We start from the raw sequence: 27,357 nt of genomic DNA, 5'->3' as shown, positions 1-27,357 counted from the left end.
GACTTTGCCAATCAATAGCTGTATGATCTGAGCAAAACACTTAATATCTCTGAGCCTCAGCTGACTCATCTGTAAAATAAAGGGTTGGACTCAATGACCTCGAAGATCTCTTCTATCTATGATTCCATGATCCCTCAGTGTCCTAGGAAATTATCTAACTCAAAGGTAAAAATAGTTTGCAGTTAAAGCAGTTTGCTTAATCAGGAAGGGGTGAGGATATTTTCCATCATTTAAACCATTGGTATGTGTATATATACACATGTATGTATACATACACACATGTGTACACATACATATATCATGCTATTTATTAATTTATCAATGGTAGGGAGAGGTCAACAAATACTTAAAATGATAAGCCTTTATTGTGGCACATTTTAAATAACATCAGAGAAGATTTAAGGAAGTAGGAACATAAGGATAGGGGGACAAGAGAAGGATATATCCATGGTAGAATGCTCCAAACTCTATCAAATTCTATTATAATATTTCTTCTCTCCTCTCCCCCTCCTTTTACAAGGAAAAAAGAAAAGAAAACAAAGAATGAAATCAGCTTTCAGTACCTGCTATTACAATACATTGTTTGAAGCAATAGTTTTCTCTAAATCTTACTATATCGATTTAAAAATATTTTTAAAACCTTCTCTCTCAGCCTAGACAGAAGAGAAGCTTGTGCAATTCCTGCTCTCTCCACCAACACCAATATATTTGAATGCTCTTTTCCCATATATTGCCTTAACTGCAATAAATAAAAAACTTTGCTTCCTCCCTTATTTCTCAGCTGCATTTTTTTTTGGAATACTCAGTTCTACAGTCTCTCCTTGTTCTCTCAATGACACTTAAAAGATAGGGGACTCTAAAGGGACAATAATATCTTTGCTTCTTTCAGAAATTAAGAATCTGATCATCATTCTTAAATGTATTTTGTCTTCTGCACTTGCCTATCAAAGGCTCTTCTCGGCTCCAATTTTTTTCAATAGGAACACTCTGTTAAAAGTTCATTCCCCCACCCCCCCGTTTCCGTTATAAGATCAGTTATTCTATGAACAAGCCATTTCTTTTTTGCCTTTTTCTTATCCAACCACTGATACATAATTCTGACACAATTTTGACTGATGAAATTTGTTACCTAATCTATTTTTTTTGGAGGAGGGAAGGCAAGGCAATTGGGGTTAAGTGACTTGCCCAAGGTCACACAGCTAGTAAGTGTGTCAAGTGTCTGAAGTCAGATTTGACTCCTCTTGACTCCAGGGCCAGTGCTCTACTCACTGCGTCACCTAGCTGCTCGACCTAATCTATTTTTTTGTTTGTTGTTCCTCTGCACTTGTACTACACTTTCTTGGAACTAGGAGTTCAGAAGTTTGGCCATCACAATGGTTCCCTGTGAAGACCTGTGAATTCTATCTATTTTTCACTTTGCCCAGTGGTGCCAATACTTCTGCAGCAATTATGTTTCTAGACATATGGCATTCAGTTTATTTTTTCCCCCACATGATCTTCTAAGAGCCTAATCATTCTTAGATTCTCTCTGAACTCTATTCTCTGGGTCAGTTTTCTGATAGAAGGAATCTTATATTCTTCCAATTAAAAATGACCATAATTGTTTTTGTACTATTTTTGTTGTATCATTGGACTTTTTTTGAGTTTTGTTTCCTCTGATGTTTTTAAAATAGCTAGGTGGTACAGCGGACTGAGTGCTGGACTTGGCATCAGGACGACCAGAATTCAAATGCTGTCTCAGAATCTAACTAGCCGTGTGACCCTGGGCAAATCACTTAACCTCTCGAAGTCTCAGCTTATTCTTCTGTCGGAATATAATAAAAGCAACCACTTTAGAGGGTTACTGTGAGAATCAAATGAAATAACATTATATAAAGCACCTCGCAAACCTTCAGAGTACTAATGGCATCCGCGATGCTTTGCAAAGAATTCCTTTGTGTTCTAAGTTTTCTATTCCAGTCATTATCTCATCTTTCAATTCTTTTATTCACACTTCCAACCACATTTGTTTTTCGGGATGCTGGTTGTAGTTATTGCTAAACTGTTCTCTTACTCTATTTCTTCTGTCTCTCAGCTATTTTTTTTCTCTGTGAGGCTATCGCTTCTGATCTTCCACCAGTTGATTGGTGGATAATTAGAGTTGAAAGGCTGCCACTGGGAGACTGCTATATTATGATGACATTGGGGTGGCTGGTAAAAATCTTTAGTGGTGGACCCCTATACAGGCCACAGTCACACTCTCAACTTCATCCTATTTCAGTAACTAGTAGAGTTGCCACATCCCGTAGAAAGAAGCCTGGATTGGGGGTGGGAGCAGGAAATAGAGTACAAAAGTAGAAGAGATCATATGGTATTAATCTTTGTTAGAGTGGTTGATGAAAATTTTGGTGGGCTACTTCATTAACCTGTTATTCTTAGTCCTCCTCTTTCTCTAAGTCCACATCAGATACTGATACTTAGAACCCATAATGCAGAGGTGGACACTCAGGGTTGGGGGTGGACAGGTATGTAGATATGTAGATAATATAGCGTGGAGCTGATGGCATGTGGTCCTGAAGGTTTTAAAACAATTTTTCTGTGAGTCTTAGCTTACAAGAATTCCTTTTTTCTCTTCCTTTTAGTCATTATTCTTCATTTTGCCATTTTTTGGGTGTGAATGGTAATTGGAGTAATGTTCAATTTTTACATGGCCATTTTGAGAGAAGCCTGTCTTCATGAACCAGTGGAGCATGTCAATACCTCTGCATTATAGCCAAGGAAAAATGCAAGGGAAGGCCATAGTTTTATAGGGAGAAGGTTAGTTCTTGTTGAGCCATATCTGTCAGCCAGTCAGTCAACAAGCAATTATTAAGTACCTATCATTTGCCTGGCATTGGGACAATGCTAAGTGCTAGGAACACAAAGAAAAACAAAAACAGTCCCTACTTTCAATGAGTTTGCAGTTGAAATGATGGAGACAACATGCAAAAATTATGTATGAACAAGATAAAAATTGGAAATAGTCAAATGTGGGCAATTAAGAAAAGGCTTCTTAAAGAAGGTGGGATTTTAGCAGAGAATTGAAGGAAGGTAGGGAAACTAGGAAGCAGAGATGAAGAGTGAAACCATTTCAGGCAAGGGAGACAGCCACTGAAAATGCTAGAGTCAGAAAATGGTGTGTCTTTTGTGGGAAATGGTACAGAGGCTAGAGGCCAGCCTCACTAGATCTCAGATTTTGTGAGGTTAGTTAGGTGTAAACACAGGAAAGGTAGGACAGGGCCAAGTTATGATGGATTTTACATGACAAATAAAAGATTTTATCCTGGAGGTAATATGCAACTATTGGAGTTTACTGAATGGGAACTCTGATAAGGTGAAAAGTCAGACCTACACTTTAGGAAGATCAATTTGATAGCTGAGTGGAGGATGAATTAGAGTGAGGTGTGTGTGGGGTGAATGTGATGCCAGAAGGCCTTTGCAATGCCCTACTTTGAGGTGATGAGTGCCCTTACTGGGTGATGACAGTGTAAGTTGAGAGAAGGAGTATACCTCCTTTCAGCAACGGCAATTTAATGGATATGGGGTGGGGTTAGAGAGAGTGAAGAGTCAAGGATGTCACCTAAGTTGTGAGTCTGTGTGAATGGAAAATAATGGTGCTCTCAATATTATACAGAAATTGGAAAAAAATTTTTTGGGGGGTAGCAATAGTGAGTTCATCTCTGGACATGCTGAGTTTAAGATTTCTACAGGACACTCACTTGCCCAATAGGTAGTTAGAAATGTGCATCTGGAGGTTAGGAGAAAGGTTAGGGCTAGATAAGTAGATATAAAAGTTATCTGTTTAAAGATGATAATTGACACCATAAAAGCTGATGAGTATTCTTAGTGATCTCTCAAGAGAGAAGAGAAGAGTGCCCAGGACAAAGTCCTGCAGGACACCCGCAATTAGTAGGAATGACCTGGAAAAGACTCAGCAAAGGAGACCGAGGAGTGGTCAGAAAGGTAGAAAAGAACCAGGAGAGAGCAGTGTCATGCAAACCTAGAGAAGAGAATATCAGGGGGAAAGTGATCAACAGTGTGAAAGGCTGCCCAGAAGTCAAGAAGGATGAGGACTGAGAAAAGGACATTAGGTCGGGCAATTAAGAGATCATCAGTTGAATGATTAAGTCAGATGCCAGATAGCAGATAATTAAGAAAAGAATGAGGGGAAAGGAAAAGAAGCTAACTGATTGCCTTCTTTAGGAGTCTGGCCAAATAAAAAGAAGAAAAGATATGGGATGATAATAGGGATGGATGGATCAAGTGAGAGTTTTTCAGAATGGGGAGACATTGGCACATTTGTTTCTTTTAGATTCTCATCTCTAATACCACAGGAAGGGAAAAAAAGGAGGTGTAGGCTAGAGGCCATGTATAGACACTGAAATCATGGAATTTCTTAAGACATTCAAAAGGAAGGGATGTGCATAAGGTGGAGGCAGCATCCCACAGGAGAAGAAACTTTTTGGAATATCATGACAGGGTCACTATTCAAACAGATCTCAATAAGCTAGAACATTGGGACAAATGTAATAAGATGACATATATGTATATACATACTTAGATACATATATACAGACACACATACACAAACACACACACATAAAAACCCTTCTTAGCATCCCAGATAGAGTATTATGTTCAATTCTGGGCATCACATTTTAGGAAGGACATCGATAAGGTGAATGAATATTCAGCGGAGAGCCCAGGACTAGGAATCTAGGACATATAGCTAATAAAAAACCCTCTTTTTATATAATGCTTTAAAGTTTGTAAAAAGCTTTACAAATATTAACTTGTTGGATCTGTATAACATCATCTCACTGGATCCTCATGATGACCCTGGGAGGTAGGCATTATTATTATCCCCATTTTGCAGCTCAGGAAAGTGAGACAGACAGAAGTCCAGGGTCACACAGCTAGTAAGTGTCTAAGGCAGGATTTGAGGTTGAGTCTTCCTGACTCCAGGTCCAGTGCTTTGTCTATTGTACCACCTAGCAGCCTCCTACAGATAGAGATCATATAAAGCAACTGGGGATGTTTAGTCTGGAGAAGACTTGGGGGGTATGACAGGTAACTTTTAGTATATGAAAGGTTGTCACAAGTAAGAATGAATGATTGAAAGAATGAAAAACCCTTTAAGTTCTTACTATGTGCCAAGCACTGTACTAATGGCTAGAGCTACAAATAAAATAGTCTGACTTAAAAGAACTTAAATTCTAGTGTCAAGAAGACAACACATAAGTAAGTGGTGGTTAAGGAAAGGTATTTTGGTTTAAGAATTCACTAGGATGAAGAGTGGTGTCGTAGGGCAGTCAACTGACATGTCCATTTCAGAAACATTGACTATGCTTGGCTCTGAAAGGCAGAACCATGAGGAATGCCAGTTGCAAAGAGGTGAATTCAGATTTGATAGACTGAAAAACTTTCTAGTATGTAGTTATCTAAAACTGAGATAAGCTGTCTTAGGAGACAGTATGTTCCTCCTAGCTGGAGGTCTTCACATAAAGGCTAGTTGCCCATTTTGGGAGATCCCAAAGTGGCAGCATGGAGTAGTAGATAGAGAGCAGCCTTTTCAGGAAGACCTAGGTTTAATTCTGCCTCTTCTAAATATTAACTATGAAACCCTAAGCAGGCCACTTAAACTCTCAGGCACCTAACACCAGAACTTGCAGAATATATGCCAAACTTAGAAGAAGTTTCTTCTCCATACCAATGAAATCACAGGTACTGTCAAAGAAAGAAAAACACATATGACTAAAAAAATCAGTAACTTCATTGTCCATATTTATGAAATATATTTAAATTATATGGAAATTTGATTTACAATCTTGTATAATTGCTTATTAAAAATTATTATCAGGCATTCCACGAAACTTATTTAAGAACACTCACACACAAAGCAATCTATTTATATTTAAACACTTACCTCTAAAATCATCTTTCTTCCTGAACTGTAAGTCTTTATATTGGTGGTATTTTTGGACGGCAAAAATAATTTTTCTTTACTCCAAAGGATTGATGCTGGTGGATTAGCTTTCACATCACAACTTATATTGATAGGATTTCCTTCCCAAGAATAATAGATTGTTTGGTTTGATACAAACTTGGGAGCATCTAGAAAAAATAAAATTAGCTTATATTCTGCCTTTCAAAGACAAACAGATATTTAAACTTCAGAGGAAATTCTTTTATCTGGGTACAAATAAAAATCTCCATTGATGCTGGTACAGATAGCATATTAACATAGTGGTTATTGTAACAAATATAGTTGGACTGAATAAATATTTCTTGATGTATTGGCTTATCTAAAATATGATACATATGCTTATTACAGATAACAAAAATATTTATTAAAAGAATATTTTAACCTGAAGAAATATCAATTAAACACATTTTGCAAACCCTTTTGTGGGCCATGGTAATGTCATACCCCTTCAAATTTTGATTTGAGTTTCTGGTAAATGACCAGCTGATTGAAACTGATGACTCAGCAGAACATTTACTTTTATTCGATACGACTTTAAGTGGTACTCATAAATCACAGATGTTTCTATTTACTGTCTTGACTTATAATTCTTATCCATATTTCACTGTATCTCCTTATCTGTTTCTTTTTCATATACAGTTTACTGATCTTACCATCTTGAAACTTCTTATAGCTGTATTTTCAACCTTCTCAAAATTTAATAGACCCAAATATATCAAAATAATAAAAAGACTGCAAGAGGTTGAGATCTGAGAAAGTGAAGGTAACAAGGACAGACAGCTTATTTCAAGGAATTTGGCTATGAAAAAGAGAAGAGATGTTGAACCATAGTTTGAAGACAGAGTAGGCTGTGTGAAGGTTTGGTTTTCTTTTTTCTTTTTCTTAGAAGAATGATGGAGATCTGGACATGTTTACAAGCAGCAGAGAAGTAGTAGATAGGGAAGGATTAAAACTTAGGGTAAAAACAGGAATGATTAAAGGATACAAGATCTGGAAGATACCTGAAAAGATGGGCTCAAAGGCACAAACGGCGGTGGAGAGGATATTTTCTTATGAGACTGGAAGAAAGCAGAAGACACTGAGAGGCGGTACTGAGGTGATGTGGAGTGTTGAGTTGGGGAAGAAATGGGGTTCAACTTTTTAAAGCATAGTATTTGATAACTTCATCCAGTGAGAAACAGGGGTGGGGATTGTTTTAGGTGGTTTGAAAAGAAAAGAGGTTTGAAATATATCCTAAGGAGAATGTGATAGAGAAGAGTAAAAGGACTGACCTATAATCTTCTCCATGAGTGTTCTGCCTTGTACAGGTAAGAATAGAGAAGGCATATGATGGGAAGAGTCCAAAGGGTCCAGAGGTAAGAGAACAAGGCGGCAAACAACTTAAGGATGAAGGACAATGTCAAATTGAACTGGTTAACTATTGTAGTGATTAAAAGCCAAAGTGAAAGTTAAGAAAAGGTTTAGGGGAGGGCAGAGCCAAGATGGTGGCTGGAAAGCAGGGACTTGCCTAAAGCTCCCCACCAAGACCCTCCAGACACCTATTAAAAATGGCTCTAAACAAATTTTAGAACTGCAGAACCCACAAAATAGCAGAGGGAAGCAGGGCTCTAGCCCAGGACAGCCTAGATGGTCACAGGGTAAGGTCTATCACATGGAGCTGGGAGTGGAGCAGAGCAAAGCCCAGCATGGGCCGTGCCTGGACCAACCAGACCGGAAGCCGGGCAGAACAGGCCCTAGTGCCCTGAATCAGTGAGGTGTGGCAGTTACCAGACTTCTCAACCCACAAACATCAAAGACAACAGAGAAGGTTAGTGGGAAAAACTTCAGGGAGAGAGTGAAAGGAGTTCGTAGTTTGGCCACCACCCTGGGGCAGCAGAGGTGGTGCAGCTCTGAGGACTACAGCTGCAGTTGCTTCCCACCCCAGGCTCACCTGATGGGAGGAATTAAGTGGCAGATCAGAGTGGGAGTGCAGAGCATGCTTAGATATGAGTCACAGTCCTGGTTGGTGCTTCTTGGGGGAGGAGGTGGCTGGTGTGGCAGAGCTTGCTGTGTAGAAATAGCTCTGAAAACAATAGTGCAGCCCCTCAAGCTTGGGACAAAGTACTCTATACTCTACAAGCAGTCATACCCCTACAAAAAACTTAAAGGTCAAGTAGTTGGCTGGAAACATGGCCAGGCAATGAAAATGGACTCAGACTTTGGAATCTTTCTTTGGTGACAAAGACCAAAACATACAGCCAGAAGAAGTCAACAAAGTCAAAGAGCCTACATCAAAAGCCTCCAAGAAAAACATGAACTGGTCTCAGGTCATGGAAGAGCTCAAAAAGGATTTGGAAAAGCAAGCTAGAGAAGTAGAGGAAAAACTGGAAAGAGAAATGAGAATGATGTGAGAAAACCATGGAAAACAAGTCAATGACTTGCTAAAGGAGACCCAAAAAATATTGAAGAAAATAACACCTTAAAAAATAGACTAATTCAAATGGCAAAAGAGCTCCAAAAAGCCAATGAGGAGAATAATGTCTTGAAAGGCAGAATTACCCAAGTGGAAAAGGAGGTCCAAAAGACCACTGAAGAAAATACTACCTTAAAAATTAGATTGGAGCAAGTGAAAGACAACAACTTTCTGAGAAATCAAGAAATTATAAAACAGAACCAAAGGAATGAAAAAAGGGAAGACTGTGAAATATCTCATTGGAAAAACCAGTGACCTGGAAAATAGATCCAGGAGAGAGAATTTAAAAATCACCGGACTACCTGAAAGCCATGATCAAAAAAAGAGCCTAGATATCATCTTTCAAGAAATTATCAAGGAGAACTGCCCTGATATTCTAGAGCCAGACGGTAAAATAGAAATTGAAATAATCCACCAATTGCCTCCTGAAAAAGATCCCAAAAAGAAAACTCCTAGGAATACTGCCGACAAATTCCAGAGCTCCCAGATCAAGGAGAAAATACTGTAAGCAGCCAGAAAGAAACAATTTGAGTATTGTGGAAACATAATGAGAATAATACAAGATTGATTTCTTAGCCATTTTGCCACATTCTTTCATTTTTATTGGATCGTTAATCCATTCACATTTAACATTATGATTCTTAGGCTTGCATTTTCTCCCATTTCTTTCTTTTGTTTTGATTATTCCCTTTTATTTAGAGCATTCTACATCTAAGCTAATATTAGAATTTTTAAAAAATCATTTTGTTTCTATGTTATTTACATAGCTAAATATATGTCTTTACTCCCCAGTCCCCACTACTCTATATGCAATCCATTGTAACAAGAAATAGAGAGAAAAAAAAGCATTTCAGTAAAACTAATCAACATAATTACTAAATCTGAAAATATATAGAATGGTTCACACCTATATCCCCTGCCCAAGTTCAGAAAGAGCAAAGTGAAGTTCATTTTCCTCTTTCTTCTGAGACAAGTTTGTTCACTATGATTATATAATGTTTATTTTTGTGTGTGTGGGGGTTTCTGTCAATATGTACTCATGAGAACATTTTGTATTAAGCATTTCTTTTGCGTGGATTAAATAAATACCTGCCCCATATCTGATTTACATTGTACAGTGAATATTTTTCTATTCTCTCTTCTCTTTGAGGAGTCCTTACGCATGAGCTAAAACTTAAACTTTAAATACTTTTCCTTTTGGTACCTGGATAGGGACAAAAGAGCTAGAGTGCGATAAAGAGAATTTGATTATTCCAAGTGGTTGGACTCTTTTCCTTCCCCCTTCGTTCCTGAAGAGAACCAAAGTGACATCACTATTTTGGAGTCAAGGTACAGTGTGTAGGACTGTGTTTGATCAGACCAATACGTGCTCAAAAGGCTCTAACGACGGGGATGGGATCTGAACCCCCAGAAAGAAAAGATCATGTCTTTGGGATCTGGACCCCTAAAAAGGAAAAGCCCCTAGACTTTCCCAAGTGGTTCAAGTTCCTGGCATTCACCTAGGGCAATCCCTTCCCAATTAATTTAAATGCCCTTTCATTGTCTTCACCTGATCCCACCTTAGACCACCATTCCCTTAATTCCATCTAGATCCCTTCTCTGTTTCCACAAGTCTTCTATATAAAAGATCCATCCAAAGTCTGGCCAACGCTCAGATTCCTTAAGAGTCTGGTGAACATAATGATTTTTTAGAATCATGCGCAGCTTCTACCAGTGTTCTAATAAACCTTGTCTTTGGCTGAAAGAAAGCTTGTGTCGAATTCATTTGGGCAGGACAGGCATGTTGCTATTTGGGGTCCCAGCACTACCTAAACCTAACACTACCACAAGTTGGACACAAATAGTCCATATGAACATTTGAGTGGAGATAGGCATCTCATGTTTCTTTTGAGCTACTATAATTCTGCTTTGCTCATGGGGCACAGAGCCTTCTTTGATGCAGGTGTGCTATGCTGGGCAGTCTTTTGCCAGTGCCTCCTGAGTGGGATGGTGAAGCCCTCTCATGGAATCTGGATCTCAGCCTTTCTGTGGACAGCATGGCTCAGGGCTTCTGATTGACAGCTAGGCCTAAGTCTTGGGGGAGTTACTAAGCAATCACCTGACCTATAGGAATCTGGAATTTAGAGAAGTCGGCCCCTCTTCCTCCCCACTACCACAAGCCTCACCAAATAAGGATAAAAGTGTTCTTAAGAATTGTCAATGGCTCAATTAGCATTTCTTTGTTCCTTGTACCTGGGTTACAATTCTCAAGATTGTGAGCCTGGACTCCACCAATGACAGTAAGGCCAGTGCTGATGTGGGGGGGGGTTGTTTACCTTAGGGTATAAAGCTCAAGTTCTGCCCTCTGGACCCCACTTCTCTCTACCGATTTTCCTATCGTTTTGGAGACCGCCCTTTCCCTGCGGGATCATAATAAAAATTATTTTCTACTTTCTACTTGAGTAGCCTCTGAGTTTAATTTAATTTTGGGGGGTTTAGTTTTTGTCCCATACACTCCTATGTCTCACAACGGATTCCAACGTTCTTCAGACACCTTGATAGTATCCTTGTATCCCTTCTTCTGACCACCATGTGAATGCCAGTCTTGAGTGAACTCTCCATAAGACAGAGGGAGAGGCTACAGTGTCCCAGCACCATTGAGCCTAGCAGGGCTTAGAATTGTTAGACATATCTTTAAATCTAAAATCTAGAATTACTTGCAATGGACAAACAATAGAAACTTTGTAACCATGTTGAATGCAGTTGCCCTTGCCCTATCCCAGGACTGCAAATTGCGTGAGGGTGGTCAAAACCAGTTAAAAGGGAACTATGAAAAACAATTTGAAAAAAGAAAAGAGCCCCTTTCTGATTGAAACCAGTTTAAAAAAGAAAAGAGCACCTTTAGGACCAAATGTCATCTCTTCCAAGCCTTCCCTAGCTTTCTTTATGGACTTTCGGTTGCTATACAAAATAATTTACTTAACTGTGTCTCCAGGCTGTGCCACCCATGACACTCTCTCCAGGTTGAAATGTATTTAACCTTGCCCCTCTCTGTTCCCCTCTTGGGCACTCCAGAAGTTTGGTGCTACCTGGTGGCTCTAGATTACAATTCCCTTGCCTTGGTAAAACAACCTAATTTTTTTGTCTGTTTTGGAAGTTTTATTTCCGGTTGAGAACCACAAATACAGGGACAAAGATAATATCTTCCCCTCTCTTCATAGTTATTTCGGTTCTAGAAATGTTAGTGAGAGCAATAATACAAAAGGAAGAAATTAAAGGCATAAACATAGACAAAGAGACAAAATTGTCCTTATCTGATTATTCAGAAAAACTGAAAGTATTAGCAGAGACATTCAGATAATAGCTTCAGGAAAGTAGCAGGATGCAGGATTAATTGGATATATATATATATATGTATGTGTGTGCATATGTACATATACATGTGTGTATGTATGTATCTATGTATGTATAACAAAATCCAGGAGGAAACAATAAGAAAGTTCCATTGAAAATAAAATACAACAATGCACAAAATATCTGGGGGTAAATCTAATTAGGCACACTGAAGATTTATCTAAATATATAAACTGTTTAAAGAAATAAAGATTGAATTAAATAAATATATGAATATTCATTATTCATAATTGGGCCACATTAATATAATAAAACTGATGATGTAACTTAAATTAATTCATAGATTTAGTATAGTGCTATTCAAACTACCAAGAGGATATTATATAGGGCTAGACAAAGTAATTAAAAATTTCAGAGAACAAAAGATCTATAATATCAAGGGAAAGAAAAAAAGGTAAGATTGAAGATAAGATTAAAGATGGAATAACACTTCCACAACACAAATTATATTATAAATCAGTAATCCTCAGAAGTATTTAGTACTTGTTAAGAAGTAGAAAAAGAAAAAAAAATAGATCAGTAGAAGAGTTCAGCTAAGTAAGAATAGGAAACATACTTGATAACTCATTGTAAATCTGACCACTTAAACTACTTAGAGGAAGAACTTTCTGTTTGACAAGAATTGCCAAGGAAACTGGCAAGCAGTTTCCGGATATTACGTTTAGAACAACAGTTTACTACACACAAAAATAATGTCTGCATGGATACATATCATGAATCTTAAAGATGGCTAGGTGGTGAGTTTCTAACTAAACTCAGAAAAGACAAAATCACAAAAGATAAAGTAGATAATATTGACTATATGACATTGAAAAGCTTTCATGGCGACAACAATGAGAGTAGGGTAAGAAAAGAAGTTGTCAGTTGGGAAAAAAAAATCTTTGCATCACTCCTAAGAGTCTGATACTCAGTCTATATGGGGATGTAACACATAAGTCCAAGAGTAATTCCTCGGTGGATAGGCGGTCACATGATATGAACAAAGAGTCCTCAAAAGAAGAATTACAAATGATTAACCAACATCTGAGATCATTCCAAACCCCTAATGGTAAGAGAGATGCTAATCAAAACAACTCTTGAGCTTTTACCTCATATGCAGAAAGTTTAAAAAGATGACAGAAGATAGGATTTGTTAATGTTGGAAGGGCTATGGAGAAGAACTAGCATTTATTAAGTTCCTATTGTGTGCCAGGCATTTGTGCTAAGTGCAGGGGATATGAAGAAAGCTCTCAGGGAGCTGGTAGTTTAATAGGGGAGACAACATGCAAGCAACTATGTACAAACAAGAAATATACAGGACGAATTGGAGAGAAACAACAGAGGGAAGACACTAGTATTAAGGGGGAGTGGAGAAAGTGCGATTTTAACTGACTTGAAGGGAGCCAATGAAGCTAGAAAGCAGAGATGAAAAGGGAGGAGAAGGGAGTTCCAGGAGTGGGCGACAGCTAATGAAAATACCTGGAGTATCTTGTGTGAGGGACAGCAAGGAGGCCAATGTACCTGGAAAGGGCAATATAAGGTCTAAGAAGTCTAGAAAGGCAAGTTGAGACAAAGTTATAGAGGGCTTTAAAAGCCAAACATTAGGGCTTCATATCCAATACAGGAGGCAATACAGAGACACAGGAGTTGATTAAACTGAGGGTGGTGGGGGAGCACATAGTCAGACCTGCACTTTAGGAAAAGCAACTTGATAGCTGAGTGGAGGACGGATCAGAGACAGAGAGACAAACCTGGCAACTACAAGAGTCCAGGCATGAGGTAATGAGGGCCTGTACCAGGGTGGTGGCAGTGTCAGAAGAGAAAAAGGGGTATGTAAGAGAAATGTTATAAATGCAGAAATGTCAAGAGTTGGGAACTAATTGAATGTGGGGTGTGTGTGTGTATGTGAGTGTGTGTGTGTGTGTGTGTGTGTGTGTGTGTGTGTGAGAGAGAGAGAGAGAGAGACAGAGAGAGACAGAGAGAGAAAGAGAGAGAGAGAGGAATCAAGGATGATACCTTGGTTGTGATCATGGCTGACTGGGAGGAGACTCCACAGCAGCAGAGAAATTAGGAAGAGAGGAGGGAAAGACGAGTTCTGTTTTGGACATGCTGAGTCAAAGGTATCTCTGAGACATACAACTGGAGATGTCTAATAGACATCTGAAGATGTAACACTAGAGATTAAGAGAACGGTCAGGGCTGGATAAATAAAGCTAAGATGTATCTTCGTAGAGATTATAGTCGAATCCATGGGAATTATACAAGAAATACTGTTAATTTGGAATTTATATTCAGAGGGAGATAAAATTGTATGGTAGGAAAATTAACTCCTCTTGTGATAGACTTGCCATTATGGTTTAAAAAAACTGTCAAGTAATTAATTGTGCATATTTTGTGTAAAATGAATGATAATGATGCAATTACTTAGAGTCTGGGAAACTACCACAGATTTGGTAAATATCTAAGAAGTTCTGTGGAGACTTGCCAGATTTTCAGTCCCTTGGATCTCTAGCCTTATTCGAGGTCATAAATATTGTAAACTTTGTGAGAAATTGCTGAATGTTGTAAAGTTCTAAAATTTTGCGCAAACAAAGCCAATGCAACCAAGATTAGGAGGGAAGTAGAAAATTGGGAAAGAATTTTCACAACCAGTGTCTTTGATAATGGCGTCATTTTTAAAATATATAGAGAACTGAGTAAAAATTTATAAGAATACAAGTTATTCCTCAATTGATAAATTGTCAAAGCATATGAACAGGCAGTTTTCAGAGGAAGAAATGAAAGCTATCTATAGACATATGAAAAAATGCTCTAAATCATTATCGATTAGAGAAATGCAAATCAAAACAACTCTTAGGTACCACATCACACCTGTCAAATTGGCTAACACGACAAAACAGGAAAATTACGAATGCTGGAGAAGATGTGGGAAAATTGGAACACTAATTCATTGTTGGTGGAGCCATGAACTGATCCAACCATTCTGGAGAGCAATTTGGAACTATGCCCAAAGGCCTATAAAATATGCATACCCTTTGACCCAGCAATATTACTTCTAGGGCTGTTTCCCAAAGAGATCATAAAAACGGAAAAAGACTCACACATACAAAAATATTTATAGTAGCTCTTTTTGTGCTGGCCAAGAACTGGAAATTGAAAGGATACCCATCAATTGGGGAATGGCTGAATAAGTTGTGGTATATGAATTAATGGAATAGTATTGTGCTGTAAGAAATGATGAGGGGGCAGCTAGGTGGTCCAGCCCTGGAGTCAGGAGGACCTGAGTTCAAATCTGAGTTCAGACACTTGACACTTACTAGCTGTGTGACCTTGGGTAAGTCACTTAATCCCAAATCCTTGCCTTCCCCCTTCCAAAAAAAAGAAAAAGAAATGATGAGAAGGCAGACTTCAGAAAAACCTGGAAAGACTTATATGAACTGATGCTGAGTGAAGTGAGCAGAACCAGGAGAACACTGTACACAGTAACAGCCATATTGTGCAAAGACTGACTTTGATAGACTTAGCTCTTCTCAGCAATGCAAGGACCTAAAACAATTCCAAAAGACTCATGATGGAAAATGCCATCCAGATCCAGAGAAAGAAATATGGAGTCTGAATGCAGATTGAAGCCTACTACTTGCTCCCTTTGTTTTGGTTTTTCTTTCTCATGGTCCCTCCCATTTGTTCTAATTCTTCTATACAACATGACTAATGTGAAAATATACTTAATAGGAATGTATCTGTAGAATATATATTGTATTATATGCTGTCTTGGGGAAGGAGGAGGGAGAAGGGAAGGGAGGCAGAGAAGATTTAAAACTTATGTAAGTGAATGCTGAAAACTAAAAATAAATAAATTTATTTTAAAAAGGTCTAAAACAATGAAGTTAATGAGAAACTAGGATCTCCCACAGTGAAAGCAGAGACCATTTCAATTTCCTAGCAGAGGCATTTACAAATTTATTTTATAAAAAGTGATTTTTACCAGATAGCCTGGCCATTGCTTAAAAAGGTGCACCTGGAATAGTATGTATTAGAGTTACATCTTTGAGCCAACTTAGTATCAACAGATCCCAGATTTATGGATTTTATTTTCCTTAATTTCTAATGACTGATTTCTGCATCAACATAGACTTAAACTAAACGATGACTAATATAAGGCTTGTATTTGTTTATTGTTGTACAACATGAGAAAAATAATAATAATAGCTGTACCAAGCCCAAATATCTGAGGTAAGATCTCTTGGGACTATAATCTGATATTGTTCTGAATTTTGATTTCAGGCATGACTGATTGTCATTAAGCCAATAATCTACCATTTAAGAGAAATGTCAGGTGCTGCTCAAAGGGAGTATGATCTGAGAACTGCTGTAAGTGGATACCTGTGCCTAGAAAGGTTGAGAGGATGATCTTGTAAATGTCATGGTAGGATCATCTTGCTTCAGTTTCCCCACTGTGTTATTTCCTTTCTGAACAGAATATTTTCCCACCTGATTGATTCTGAGACTAGCTATGGTACCTAAGACTAGCTATGTAGTCCAAAATAAAGGTTAACTATGACTCTTTCATAGTTAACTATGAATAAAGGTTAACTATGATTCTTACCTGGAATCAAATAGACTTAAGGAAGCTTTATCCTGTTATGCTTATATCAGGTCAGTCTGGATAACCATGTCCATGTAGCAAATTTCTATAACAAGGGCAGGTGAATTGTAAAAGTTTTTATATGATGAATCCTGATGCAATATTCAACATCTCTGAGTTACTCTAATAGGATGCAGGTATGAAAGATCCTACTATTTTAAATTTTACTATTCTGAATTTGCGGTCACTAATAGTTATATATTCATGTATAAGATTAGGTCCTTAAAGTACTTTGTTCTTTCTGGATGATTCAAAGATGGTATATATCCTCAAAGGGTATACAGGACAATTAGGACAAAAATCTGATATGACAAAGATGGAAAAGTTGCAAATTTTAATGGAGTAGTAAATTTCACTTTGAGAAAGGAACAAGAATAGATTGTTTTTTCTCTAAGAACTATTATATACGTGTGTGTGTATACATATATGCATGAATGTGCATGTGTGTGTGTGTGTATGCACACACATTTATGTGGTCAGGTAGGTGATACAGTGGATAGAATGGTAGGCCTAGAGTCAGAAAGACTTGAATTCAAATCTGGCCTCTAATACTTACTAGCTATGTGACCATGGGTAAGTCACTTAACCCTGTTTGCCTCAGTTTCCTCATCTGTAAATGAGCAACAGGTAAACTACTCTGCTATGTTTGCCAAGAAAACCCCAAATGGGGTTATGAAGTCAGACATGACTAAAACAACTGAACAACAATTACACGCAAACGATCTATCTATCTGTCTATCTTGTTCGTACATGGTTGTTTGCATGTTGTCTCTCATTAATTACAGTGTGAGTCCTTGAAAGCAGGAAGTGTTTTTGTCTTTTTTTTTTTTGTATCCCCAGTGCTTAGCAAAGCACCTGGCACACAGGCATTTAATAAAATGCTCGTTGACCTGACTTTATATTCTGATGAAGTTTAATATCATCCTCCTAATAGTTCTAATTTAAATTACTGAATCCTCTTCTATTAACAAAGAAAAGGAAAAGCATTCCTTTTGTGTGTAAGAACAAATTACTTGGCTCCTACCTGATTAATATTTTATACTGAGTACTTTTTTCACTCCCCTTCTTCTTTGGGGGAATTCCTTGTTGTGAGCCATCATCTAATTTATTATAATTAAATTTGTCTCTGGGGTGATGGGGTGGAAGATTTAACAATCTAATAATTTTGAGAACAGGGAATCTAACTCCTCTTATTACATTCAGGCTCCTCTAGGACTGAACTAAATTGCATGTTTGTATCACCTTAGTAGAAAAGAAATTGGAACAGTATCTTAGCCTCTGTGGGCCCAGCAACAGGTCCTCAGGTACACTGAGGTCCAGAGAGACTAAGCATTACAGCCAGTTAGTGGAACATCTGGGACTATTCTAACCACATCCTTTCTCAGTCTATCCTCTTCATATTGTCATGCCCTTATGGTTCTTATTGTTGTCACAATAAATGATATAACCTAAACTGTCATGACATTGATCTTCATACTTCCATTATAGTACTGGGCACTGAAAGGATTTAAGGGAAAATATTTATTTCTTTTCACATTTAGTATGCTTACTTTATGAATAAATGGTTTAGGAGGATTGTATCCCCTTTTAAGTTTTCATGCCTCTTAAACCATTATTTTAAATGTGACAAATCAAATCCACTATTTCATTATCTAATTAAAAATAGTAAATTGAAAATGTGCCAGAATTCTACATTTTTTCTTTTTTCCATTTCAGTCCATATTCTCTTCATAATTTTCATGAGTCTCATCTTCACATAACTCGTTTTATAAAGTGATGGCATAGTTTTTTCAATATTGTCAAACTGACCATTTCAATTTCCTAGCAACACATTAAATCAAGAGATTTATTATATATACTCTTTCATCTTTATCAAGACTTTTACCATGTTAATTTTTTAAGTACTGATTTTGTTACTAACTATTCTTGATTTTCTTTTGCTAATTTATTACATATTATATCTCTGAATATCCCAATTTGGAATGTGAAATTATAAAAACAAATGGAAGACTGAGCATTTAAAATTAGGCTATGCTCATTTCAGTTTTTTATTTCTATAGCTATACTTTCTGATATGACTAGAAAGTGTATTTTAGGATATTTGTTAGTGTAAAAGGTAAGGAGGGGCAGTGGATTGGAATAATGAGCTAACCACTTCCAGTGGAGCTGGGGGTTTTCCCACAAAGCAGAGATTGAGCTTTGGCCACTTCTGAAAGCAAGAGGCCAGAATACGAGTAATCCAAAGTGGCCAATATATAGGTTCAACTCAATGCATGATGCATTGATTTGTTCCCTGTAAGCCTGCCACCAGGCATATGCCATGTGAGGAGTGCCAATCCATTTCCCCTTATAGTAAAAAATATGAAAATCTGAAAAGATAATGTTAAGACAAAAACATACCAAACAAATTAAATTCTTTCCCCCTAAAAAAATCCCACTAGAGTTTTAAAATGTTTAATAGCATTTAAATATATCAATAGGAAGTCTAATTTAAAATTGTTCAATAAAAATTTTTTATGTCTTAAGCCAGCAACAAAATTGGGTTCTTCTGAATAATAAAATAATGCCAAAAATCCCGAGCAGACTACAGGCTTAAAAGTCTATAGAATCACATGTTTTTACATTTATTGTCATTACATTTTCATTTATCTTTCTATCAAATAAAGATTAATAGCCATTCTGATGTTTATCAAACCCTTCACTCACTCTTAGCTTTCATGTTTCCAAAATCTCACATTATGTTTAAGTCCCTTTACATTAGTTAAAAACATCAAAATACTTCCCAGTTTTTTCTTTTCCAGATTACAGATGTTCATTGCATTACATTGGGGGGGGGGTAATATTATTTAATACTTAACCAAATTAAGTATTAAAACTTTGAAATATAGTTGATGAGTAAAATAAATGGATTTTCCTTTGTATTAATGTCTCTATCATATTTCCCAAATAAGTTAAAAATACTTTACATAAACAACAATATTATTGAAAAGAGTTTCAACCAAATAGAACAGTCAAAAGGATTAGAAAAAAAACAAATTTTAAAATAGAGGAATGGTTAAGTAACTACTCAAACTTTAAACTGTTCCAGTTCAATTCAAGGTCTAGAATGAAAACTACACACTATTTTCACCCTACTTTTCAGTGAAAAAACCTAGGAGAGGGTGAAAACTGTCTAAAATATGTAACCTTTTGAATATCAAAATATATCAGTTAGATGTCTCTACTTACTAAATTTGAAAGAATATTTTCCTTTACTATATTACACTATTGAAATTATTAATACTTTAATTTTTCACTCAAAATTTATTTCTATTTCTAAATTTAATTTATTTTAAAAAAAGATACAAAATATGAATAACTTACATTCAATATCAAGGTACATGCTTTTTTGGTGCCCACCAATTCTACTTGCAGCTTCACAGTCATATCTCCCTGAATCTGACAACTTCACATCTTTAATGTGCAGTAACGATCTTCCATGTTGCCCTTTGACTTCAATATGGCCATCTGGGCTCTGTTTACATAAGTTCAGGAAAAAGAAAGATATTATGCTTGCTATATGTAATTGTGAATGAACTTATGGCATTCAGCACAAAAATCATTCAATAATCTAATGAATTTCATGAAAATAATTTTTTTTTACCAATACATTTTATAACATCATTGCAAAACAAACATTTTGCAAAAAATTACACAAATGAATATATTTCTCCATCTTAACTTCTAGGAATTGATACAACTTAAAAATATCCAAACACGGAATGGATTAATATCTGTTTAGTTACACTTCTGCAAAAAGGTAAAGCAATTTAACAATAATTTGAGCTCCATGGTTATAACACAGTAAAAATTACTAAAATTTTACTTCATCAGCATGAGGGAATTCTAGTATAAAACTTTTCCTATTGATGCAGACTGGAAATTCAACTGAAACTAGAAGTTGTATTTATTCCCACTATTCTGCCCCACTTCTCTTCACCTAACCCAGAACACTATATTCTTTTCCCCTTTTATTTTAACCTTTCCTTTATGATCTACTCCCTGGAGTTGAAGTTTGATTTGTGTGTGATTATTTCCTCCTCGGCTTTGCTCTCCTTCTTAACCCTACCTTTTCTCTGTCTCTACCAATTTTTGAGTTTCAATGTGGTCTTATGCCAAACTCTCACTCTCTCTTTCTCTCTCTCTCTGAATCTCTATCTCTCTGTCTCTCTCTCTGTCTCTCTGTCTCTCTCTCTCTCTCTCTCTTTCTCTCTCTCTCTCTCTCTCTCTCTCTCTCTCTCTCTCTCTCTGTGTTTATATGTGTTCAACTTTCCTTTGTGCAGTTAAGATTAATGATGAGGTATAGAGCTTTCCCTACTCCTTTATGTTTGTATGTGCTTTGCTGTTCACACATCCTAAGTATGAGTAAGTTCCTCTCACTTTTTCCTTAGTGTAATCCTTTTTCCTTTCTCTCTTCTTTATACCACCAAAATAGTTATAGTAAAACTATATCTGACTCCTATATTTGTCTTTCTTAGTTCCATCTGTGATCTTTAAAGACGGTGGGATTCTGAATGGAAAGTCTTTTTTCTTCCTATTAGCATGTATTTTATCATTATGTAACAACTTCTAATTGCTCAAATGTGTATTTCTCTTGTTTCCTATGTTGCAAAGATTCTACCCAACTCTTGTCTTTTCACTAAGATGTTATAATAATTATTAAGGGTCAATTTTTCCCTTTTGGATCATATTCAGTTTTTCAGGGCAAGTTATTTTTGCTTGCTCTCTTTTACCTGTTAGCACATCATATAGTAAAGTTTCCTTTCCTTTATAGTGGTTGTAGCATTGTCTTATTTTTTTAAAATAATTTAACTCTTTCATCCTGACTGCTTGCAGTACTTTTTTTTAACTGAAAGCTCTGAATTTTAGCTACTACATTATTGGATAACTCCGATTTGGTGTTTACTTCAGGAGGCACTTAGTAGGTTCTTTCTATTCTCAATTTGCTCTTTCTGGTACCATTGGTTCTAGGTAATTTATTCTCATGATTCCATGAAATAGGGCATTCAGGCTTTTTGTGTAGTCATAGTTTTCAGAGTCTGATGATTCTTAAATTTGCTTTTCTGCACCTGTTTCCAGGTCAGTAGTTTTTCTATTTATTAAATATTTTTACTTTGTTCTACTACTTGCTGTTTTATGGAATTGCTGAATTTTATTTGCTACATTAAAATTTTCAGGTAGTCCATTGCTAAGGTACGGATCGCCACATTCCGTTTTAAATTATTTATTTCGCTTTTAATTTTTTTTCTTCAAGCACTCTAATTTCATTTTTTAAATCTTTCTCTTCATTTCCACCCCTATGAATTCTTGTAATTAACGCCATTCTTTTCTTTGGGGTCTTATTTGTATATGTTGTGAAATCACTCTTCACCTCTTGGGTTTATCTTAACCTGTAGTATTTCTTCACTGTGTTTCATGTTTTCTTCTGTTTTGCCCATCTCCTCAGTTTCTGGACTGCTACTTTATTTCAGGTCTATTCTCTCTCCCAGCCCACACTTTGGGATGGGTTATGCTGACTCTGTTTGGTTTTGTCCCATTTGTAGTCTTGACGATCCACTACAGTTTTTACCCTTCGCAACAATCGCAATTGTTGCCTTCTACACTTGTCTCTCCTTTCATAACCCCCCACCCAGGGTTGGCATAACTCACAATTGAATAATATACATAGTATTAGTCTCAGGCCTTCTTGAAGACCCAAGTAATTAGGCTGTGGTTATAATCATTCTGAAGCATCTACTACCCCACTCTGTTCCCAATACTACTCTAAAAGGCCAGTGCCAAGATCCTGTTGTCTGCAGTCTCTATCAAAAATCATTCTGTCATCCACTTTCCCTAGAGCGTCCCCACTGAAAGAACTCACAGACTTCTAGGCTGGTTTCATCCTTCCCGAGATCACTTGTAGGCCTTCCATCCCGTAAGAATGGTCTGGTTTTAGGCTTCTTTGGCTCATTTCTACTTAAAACTTCGGTAGGCTTCAGGTCATCTATTGGATTTCACAGTTAGTTTTTGCATCCCCTGTCACAACCCATTCCTTGCACATTTTGGGGAGGATCCAAGTTCAAATCTTGGTTCTCCTCCTTGCTAATTGTGTCTTTGTATGAGTTCCTATGTCTCTCTGGGCTTTAAATTTTATCTTCTGTAAAATGAGGGGGTTGAACTAGATTATTTCCAAGGCCCATTCCTTTTCTAAATTTTATGATCCTTAACCTTGCCTACAACTTGTCATGGCATATTTTTCTCACTATCTTTCAAACAAAGAGGTCTTTCCTTAATTTTTTCCTTATTGAGCACATTGGATCAAAATATACTTTAATTAATTTGGGGAAATTTGAACTCAAGGATAAACATAAAACTATTCATTAAAAATAATTTGCATAGAAAATTTACTCCAATAAACCTTAATTATTCAAAGAGAAAAAGCAAGTACACAAAGGGGAGACAGAGTTTAGAGTTCATGAGAGGGAAAAAATACCTATATATACAGCAGATTGAAAATCAGAGAAAGAAGAATAGGCTGCAACTTAGAAGAATGGAATGTTTGAGAACACAGAATAGAGCAACAAAGATATTTTAAGGATATATTGAAATGTTTGAGTTGCCCTAGTTGTCAGGGTGCTAGACATTGCTATGGTTCTGGGATTTCTGATGCAGGCACATTTCAGAGAACAGAGAAGGACTCAGAAGGTGTTGGTAAGAATATACTTGTCATTGACCTTGAGATTCAGTTAAATGCTCAGTCCTTTGAGGAATTCTGTGCCCAAAGGTCAGCAGTCAGTTCACAAGACTCCCTACAAAATATGTACACATACACACACACACACACACACGTAAGGTAACATAAAAACACACAGAAAAAGCCACAAATGTAACCCACAGGTCAGCACTTCGCTCTCTAGAATGATATTAATAGATTTTTTTTAAAAAATCACTTTCTTTTATCTAGATATACCCATGCCCAGACTTCACTCTAGATAATCTCAGGAGACAGCTCATATTTATGTTTTATAGATATGGGTGGAAGAACCTCCAGGACTCATATGAATACTCAAGGTTACTGGATACAGAACAACCTTTATTTAGATCTACAGATTATGCAGAAAGTGCAAAAGACTCATTAAAATCCATACAGATCAATATAATAAGAACCAACATTTATATAGCACCTACTATGTGCCAAGCACTGTGCTAAGTGCTTTACAAATATTATCTTATTTGATCCTCACTACAACTTCCGGAAATAGATGTTATTATCATACGCATTTTACAGATGAAGAAACTGACGTGAATGGAGGTTAAGCAACTTGCCCAGGGTCATCCAACTGTTACATATACGAGGTTAGATTTGAACGAAGGTCTTCCTGACTCTAGACTAAGTGTTCTATCCACTGTGCCACCTAGCTGCCCTCAATATAGTCTTCCATCTTCTCCAGTGAGTCTCATAACCAAGAGGACACATGAAGTACCCACCAGGGACAAACATCCACACTGTGGGTGAGATTCCCAATAGGGAAGCACATGTGGGACTCCTACACAGGTAATGCCATAACACTCTGGGGAGTCCCACTTTTACTTCACATTGACCTATTAAAACATTCAGTCTACTTTAAGGGGATTGGGTTGCTCCAAACAAGAAACTGCGCTCAGAGCTGCTTTAGATAAGCAACTCCACTTCCCACCAAATCCACACTTAGCAAATTAGTCAGAGTATGTTTAGCTTGGAGAAGAAAAGACACAGGGTGTGTGTGTGTGTGTGTGTGTGTGTGTGTGTGTGTGTGTGTGTGTGTGTATGTAATAGATTTTTTCCCCCAGGATTTGAAGGACTGGTATATAGAAGAGGAGCTAGACTTGTTCTATTTGGACACAGAGGACAGAGCAAGGGGTCCTCTTCCGAGGAAGGGAATTTAAGCTTGATGTCAGGAAAATTTCTTGACAATCAGAAATGTCTAAAAATGCCTTAAGAGACTGTGTATCTCTCTTCCTTGGAAGTCTTGAAGGGGAACCTGGATGACTACTTGTCAGATATAGTGAGAATTCTTTTCAAATATAATAAGGATTTCTTTTCATATTTTAAGTATTGACTGGACTAGATAGCTCTCCAAGTCTTTTCCAATTCTGTGATTCTGTGTAACAGTGGAGGAGGTCAAGAGCTCTAGCTCTGGCTCTTTCTGGCATTAGAGGCCATATGCTCTTTAACCGCCTTTTGCCAAGATGCATGTGGTTTAGGAAATCACTCATTTGCAGATAAAAGATTTGGGCAATTCTCTTCCCAGCCACATAGGCAAGCACATGTCTACTTTATCATGTATTTCTGATGTAAGACATTAAAGGCTCTTGGTGGTACTGAAGGTGAAGAGAACTCTCTTTCCTGCCTGCTACACTCTCAGGATTCCTACTGAACAAAGTTAGAAAACAAAAAAGGACTGAGTAGGTCTTTTTTTCCCTTTTGTAGGCCAGCACAAAGTGGGTAACTTCACCTGCCCTTTCAAGAGTCTGGGCTAACCAAATCATCTTGGCCACACTTTTTATAAGTGAAGAATCCTCTATGACACATTAAGAAGCATGTCCAGATTCTTTCTGGAATGAAGAGTATCATCTGCCACTACATAACAAAATGAACTAGGTGAAACTTTGGTTTCATGATGCCTCTTTCTGGGGCTATTCACTTTAAACTTCGCTTTTCTATCCACTGGAGCTGCTGCTGCTATTGAGGACCAGGTATGGTTTGGAAAGAAGGCAGGTGATAGCAGCAATGATTTTGGGTGGGGGGGGGTATTGAAGGGCTTTTTTCAATTGCACACTTTCATAGATTCCACCACTTTAACAGTAAACACGGAATACATAGTGAAAGGAAGGGCTGGATTTGGAGGATAGGCCAGTCATACCTAAATTGCAGCTGTCGAAGGTCTCTGTTTACCATCTACTTCACTGGCTGCTAATTCTAACCTTTTTTTTTTTTCTCTTCTGAATGCCCACAACCATGAATGTGGTTGGGCCTTTTCTATTTCTCTGTTTTATTTTGTTCTCCTTCCCACCTCCAACCTCACTAAGTTCCTCTTTCCCACTCTCTCCACCCCCCCCCCACCAGGATTACTTTGGGGGTAATTTATTTTGTTTATCCTGTCTTAATACTTGTTGGTTTTTTAAACTTCACTAGACTTATTTATTACTGTTTCTGAGATGGTTACGTAATGAGGTGTATTTCATTCTGCCTTTTAACTGGAAGACCTTTTTTTCTTATTCTGTGATGCAACATTTAAGAGAACAGGATTAATAAAGATACTGTCAATAAAAGGCAGTTTGCCTGGAAATTAAAGTTTCTCATTCCTTTGAACGAAGCATCATCCAAAAGAAAGGAATCATTCAAATTTCTGTACTGTGCTGAACATTCTTTTTGCTAAGTAGCTTCTGTAAATAATTAAATAAGGAAGTCCCAAACCATAGAGGAGAGGGGAAAGCAGAGACAAGAGAAGTAGAAACATCAGGGTAGTTATAAACATGCCTTCAAATAAATCCATTTAAAGATTTTTTTGCTGATTGAAGAATTAAGAAAAATCACAGGTCAAAGGTTCTAGGGAAAGAAATAAGAAACTGAGGAAATGACCAGGGGAATCATCTTGAAAATCTCAGGCTGAACAGCCTGCTTAGAAATGGTATTTCGTTTTGTTTTTAAGGTAGCTAATTGAGAAAATGGTTTAGTAGTTGACAATTCCTAGCTCAGATGATAATAGAAAGACTAGCCAAAGAGATGTTTTAACTAGGCTTATGGCCTGAAGAAGAAATTGAAGAATATAACAACTCAGACAGAAATTTTGATGGTTGTGTTAGGAAAAAAACAAACGCAAATTTGGTAGATGTTTCTTATCTGAGTCTAGATACTTATTTTTTTAATTTGAATTTTGTTCGAAGTGAATAACTTGTTATGTAAATTATATAATTATATTGTAGTAAAAATGACTTTACTTAGGAAACGTGGTTTATATCCAGTCTCTCTAAGTCCCGTTCACCAGAAGAGAAACAGGCAATAGGCTTTTATTTTTGCGAATGCAGAGCTCTTGATCCCATCTTCTCCACAAGATACATCGTCCATCACACCTCCAAATCTCTCTAATCTTCAACTGTTGCCTACCTCCTTGTTACCTCCTTACTATCCTAAAAAATACTTATCTCTCCCATCATTAAAAAAACCTTCGCCACACCCTACCATTCTCTGAGTTGCTCATCCAACATCTCTTCTCCTTTTCTCAGCAAAATTCTTAAAAAAAAATCTGTCAATGTTAACTGCCTCCATTTCCTCTCCTCTCATTGGCTTCTGACCTCATCACTTAACTGAAATTGCAGTCCAAAGTTATCAATGACTTTCTAACAGCTGAACTTGATAGTCTTTTCTCAGTATTCAATTATCTTGCTCTTGCTGCTATCTGGATACTCTCTTCTCTCTCACTTTTCATAATGTTATTCTCACCTGGTTCTCTTCCTACTTATCTGACTATACCTCCTCAGTTGCTTTTCCTAGATCTTTCTTTGTATCACTCCTTAACTGTGGGTGTTCCACAAGGTTCTGTTCTAGGGACTTCTCTCTTTAGTCTCTTTGTTAGTGACTTCATTAGCATCAATGGATTTAATTATCACTTCTACACAGATGACTTACAAATCCATGTATCTAGCCCAAGTCCTTCCCAAGATTTACTCCCACATCATCATCTGCTTATTGTATATTCCAAACTGGATATCCCAGAGACATCTCAAACATGACATGTCCAAAATAAACATCATTATTTTTTTTAATTTTATTTTTTAAATATTTATTTATTATTTGGGGGAGGGGGGCAGAGCAATTGGGGTTAA

General features: G+C 37.0%; 1 protein-coding gene across 1 annotated transcript in view; it reads right to left on the bottom strand.

The window, feature by feature from the left end:
- NCAM2 (neural cell adhesion molecule 2) overlaps positions 1-27,357 on the bottom strand; it is a 295,617-nt gene that overhangs the window by 119,787 nt on the left and 148,473 nt on the right. The window contains exons 9-10 of the mRNA XM_036744902.1: positions 19,837-19,987; positions 5,945-6,132 (exon numbers count right to left, since the gene is read on the bottom strand). Of these exons, the coding sequence (XP_036600797.1) occupies positions 5,945-6,132; positions 19,837-19,987 (339 nt within the window). The remainder of the gene's footprint in view (positions 1-5,944; positions 6,133-19,836; positions 19,988-27,357) is intronic.

Source organism: Trichosurus vulpecula, chromosome 2 (genome assembly GCF_011100635.1).
Source record: "Trichosurus vulpecula isolate mTriVul1 chromosome 2, mTriVul1.pri, whole genome shotgun sequence".
In the NCBI taxonomy this organism is placed as follows: domain Eukaryota; kingdom Metazoa; phylum Chordata; class Mammalia; order Diprotodontia; family Phalangeridae; genus Trichosurus; species Trichosurus vulpecula.
The sequence above is the reverse complement of the archived record's forward strand: the minus strand, read 5'-3'. Positions and strand labels throughout refer to the sequence as shown.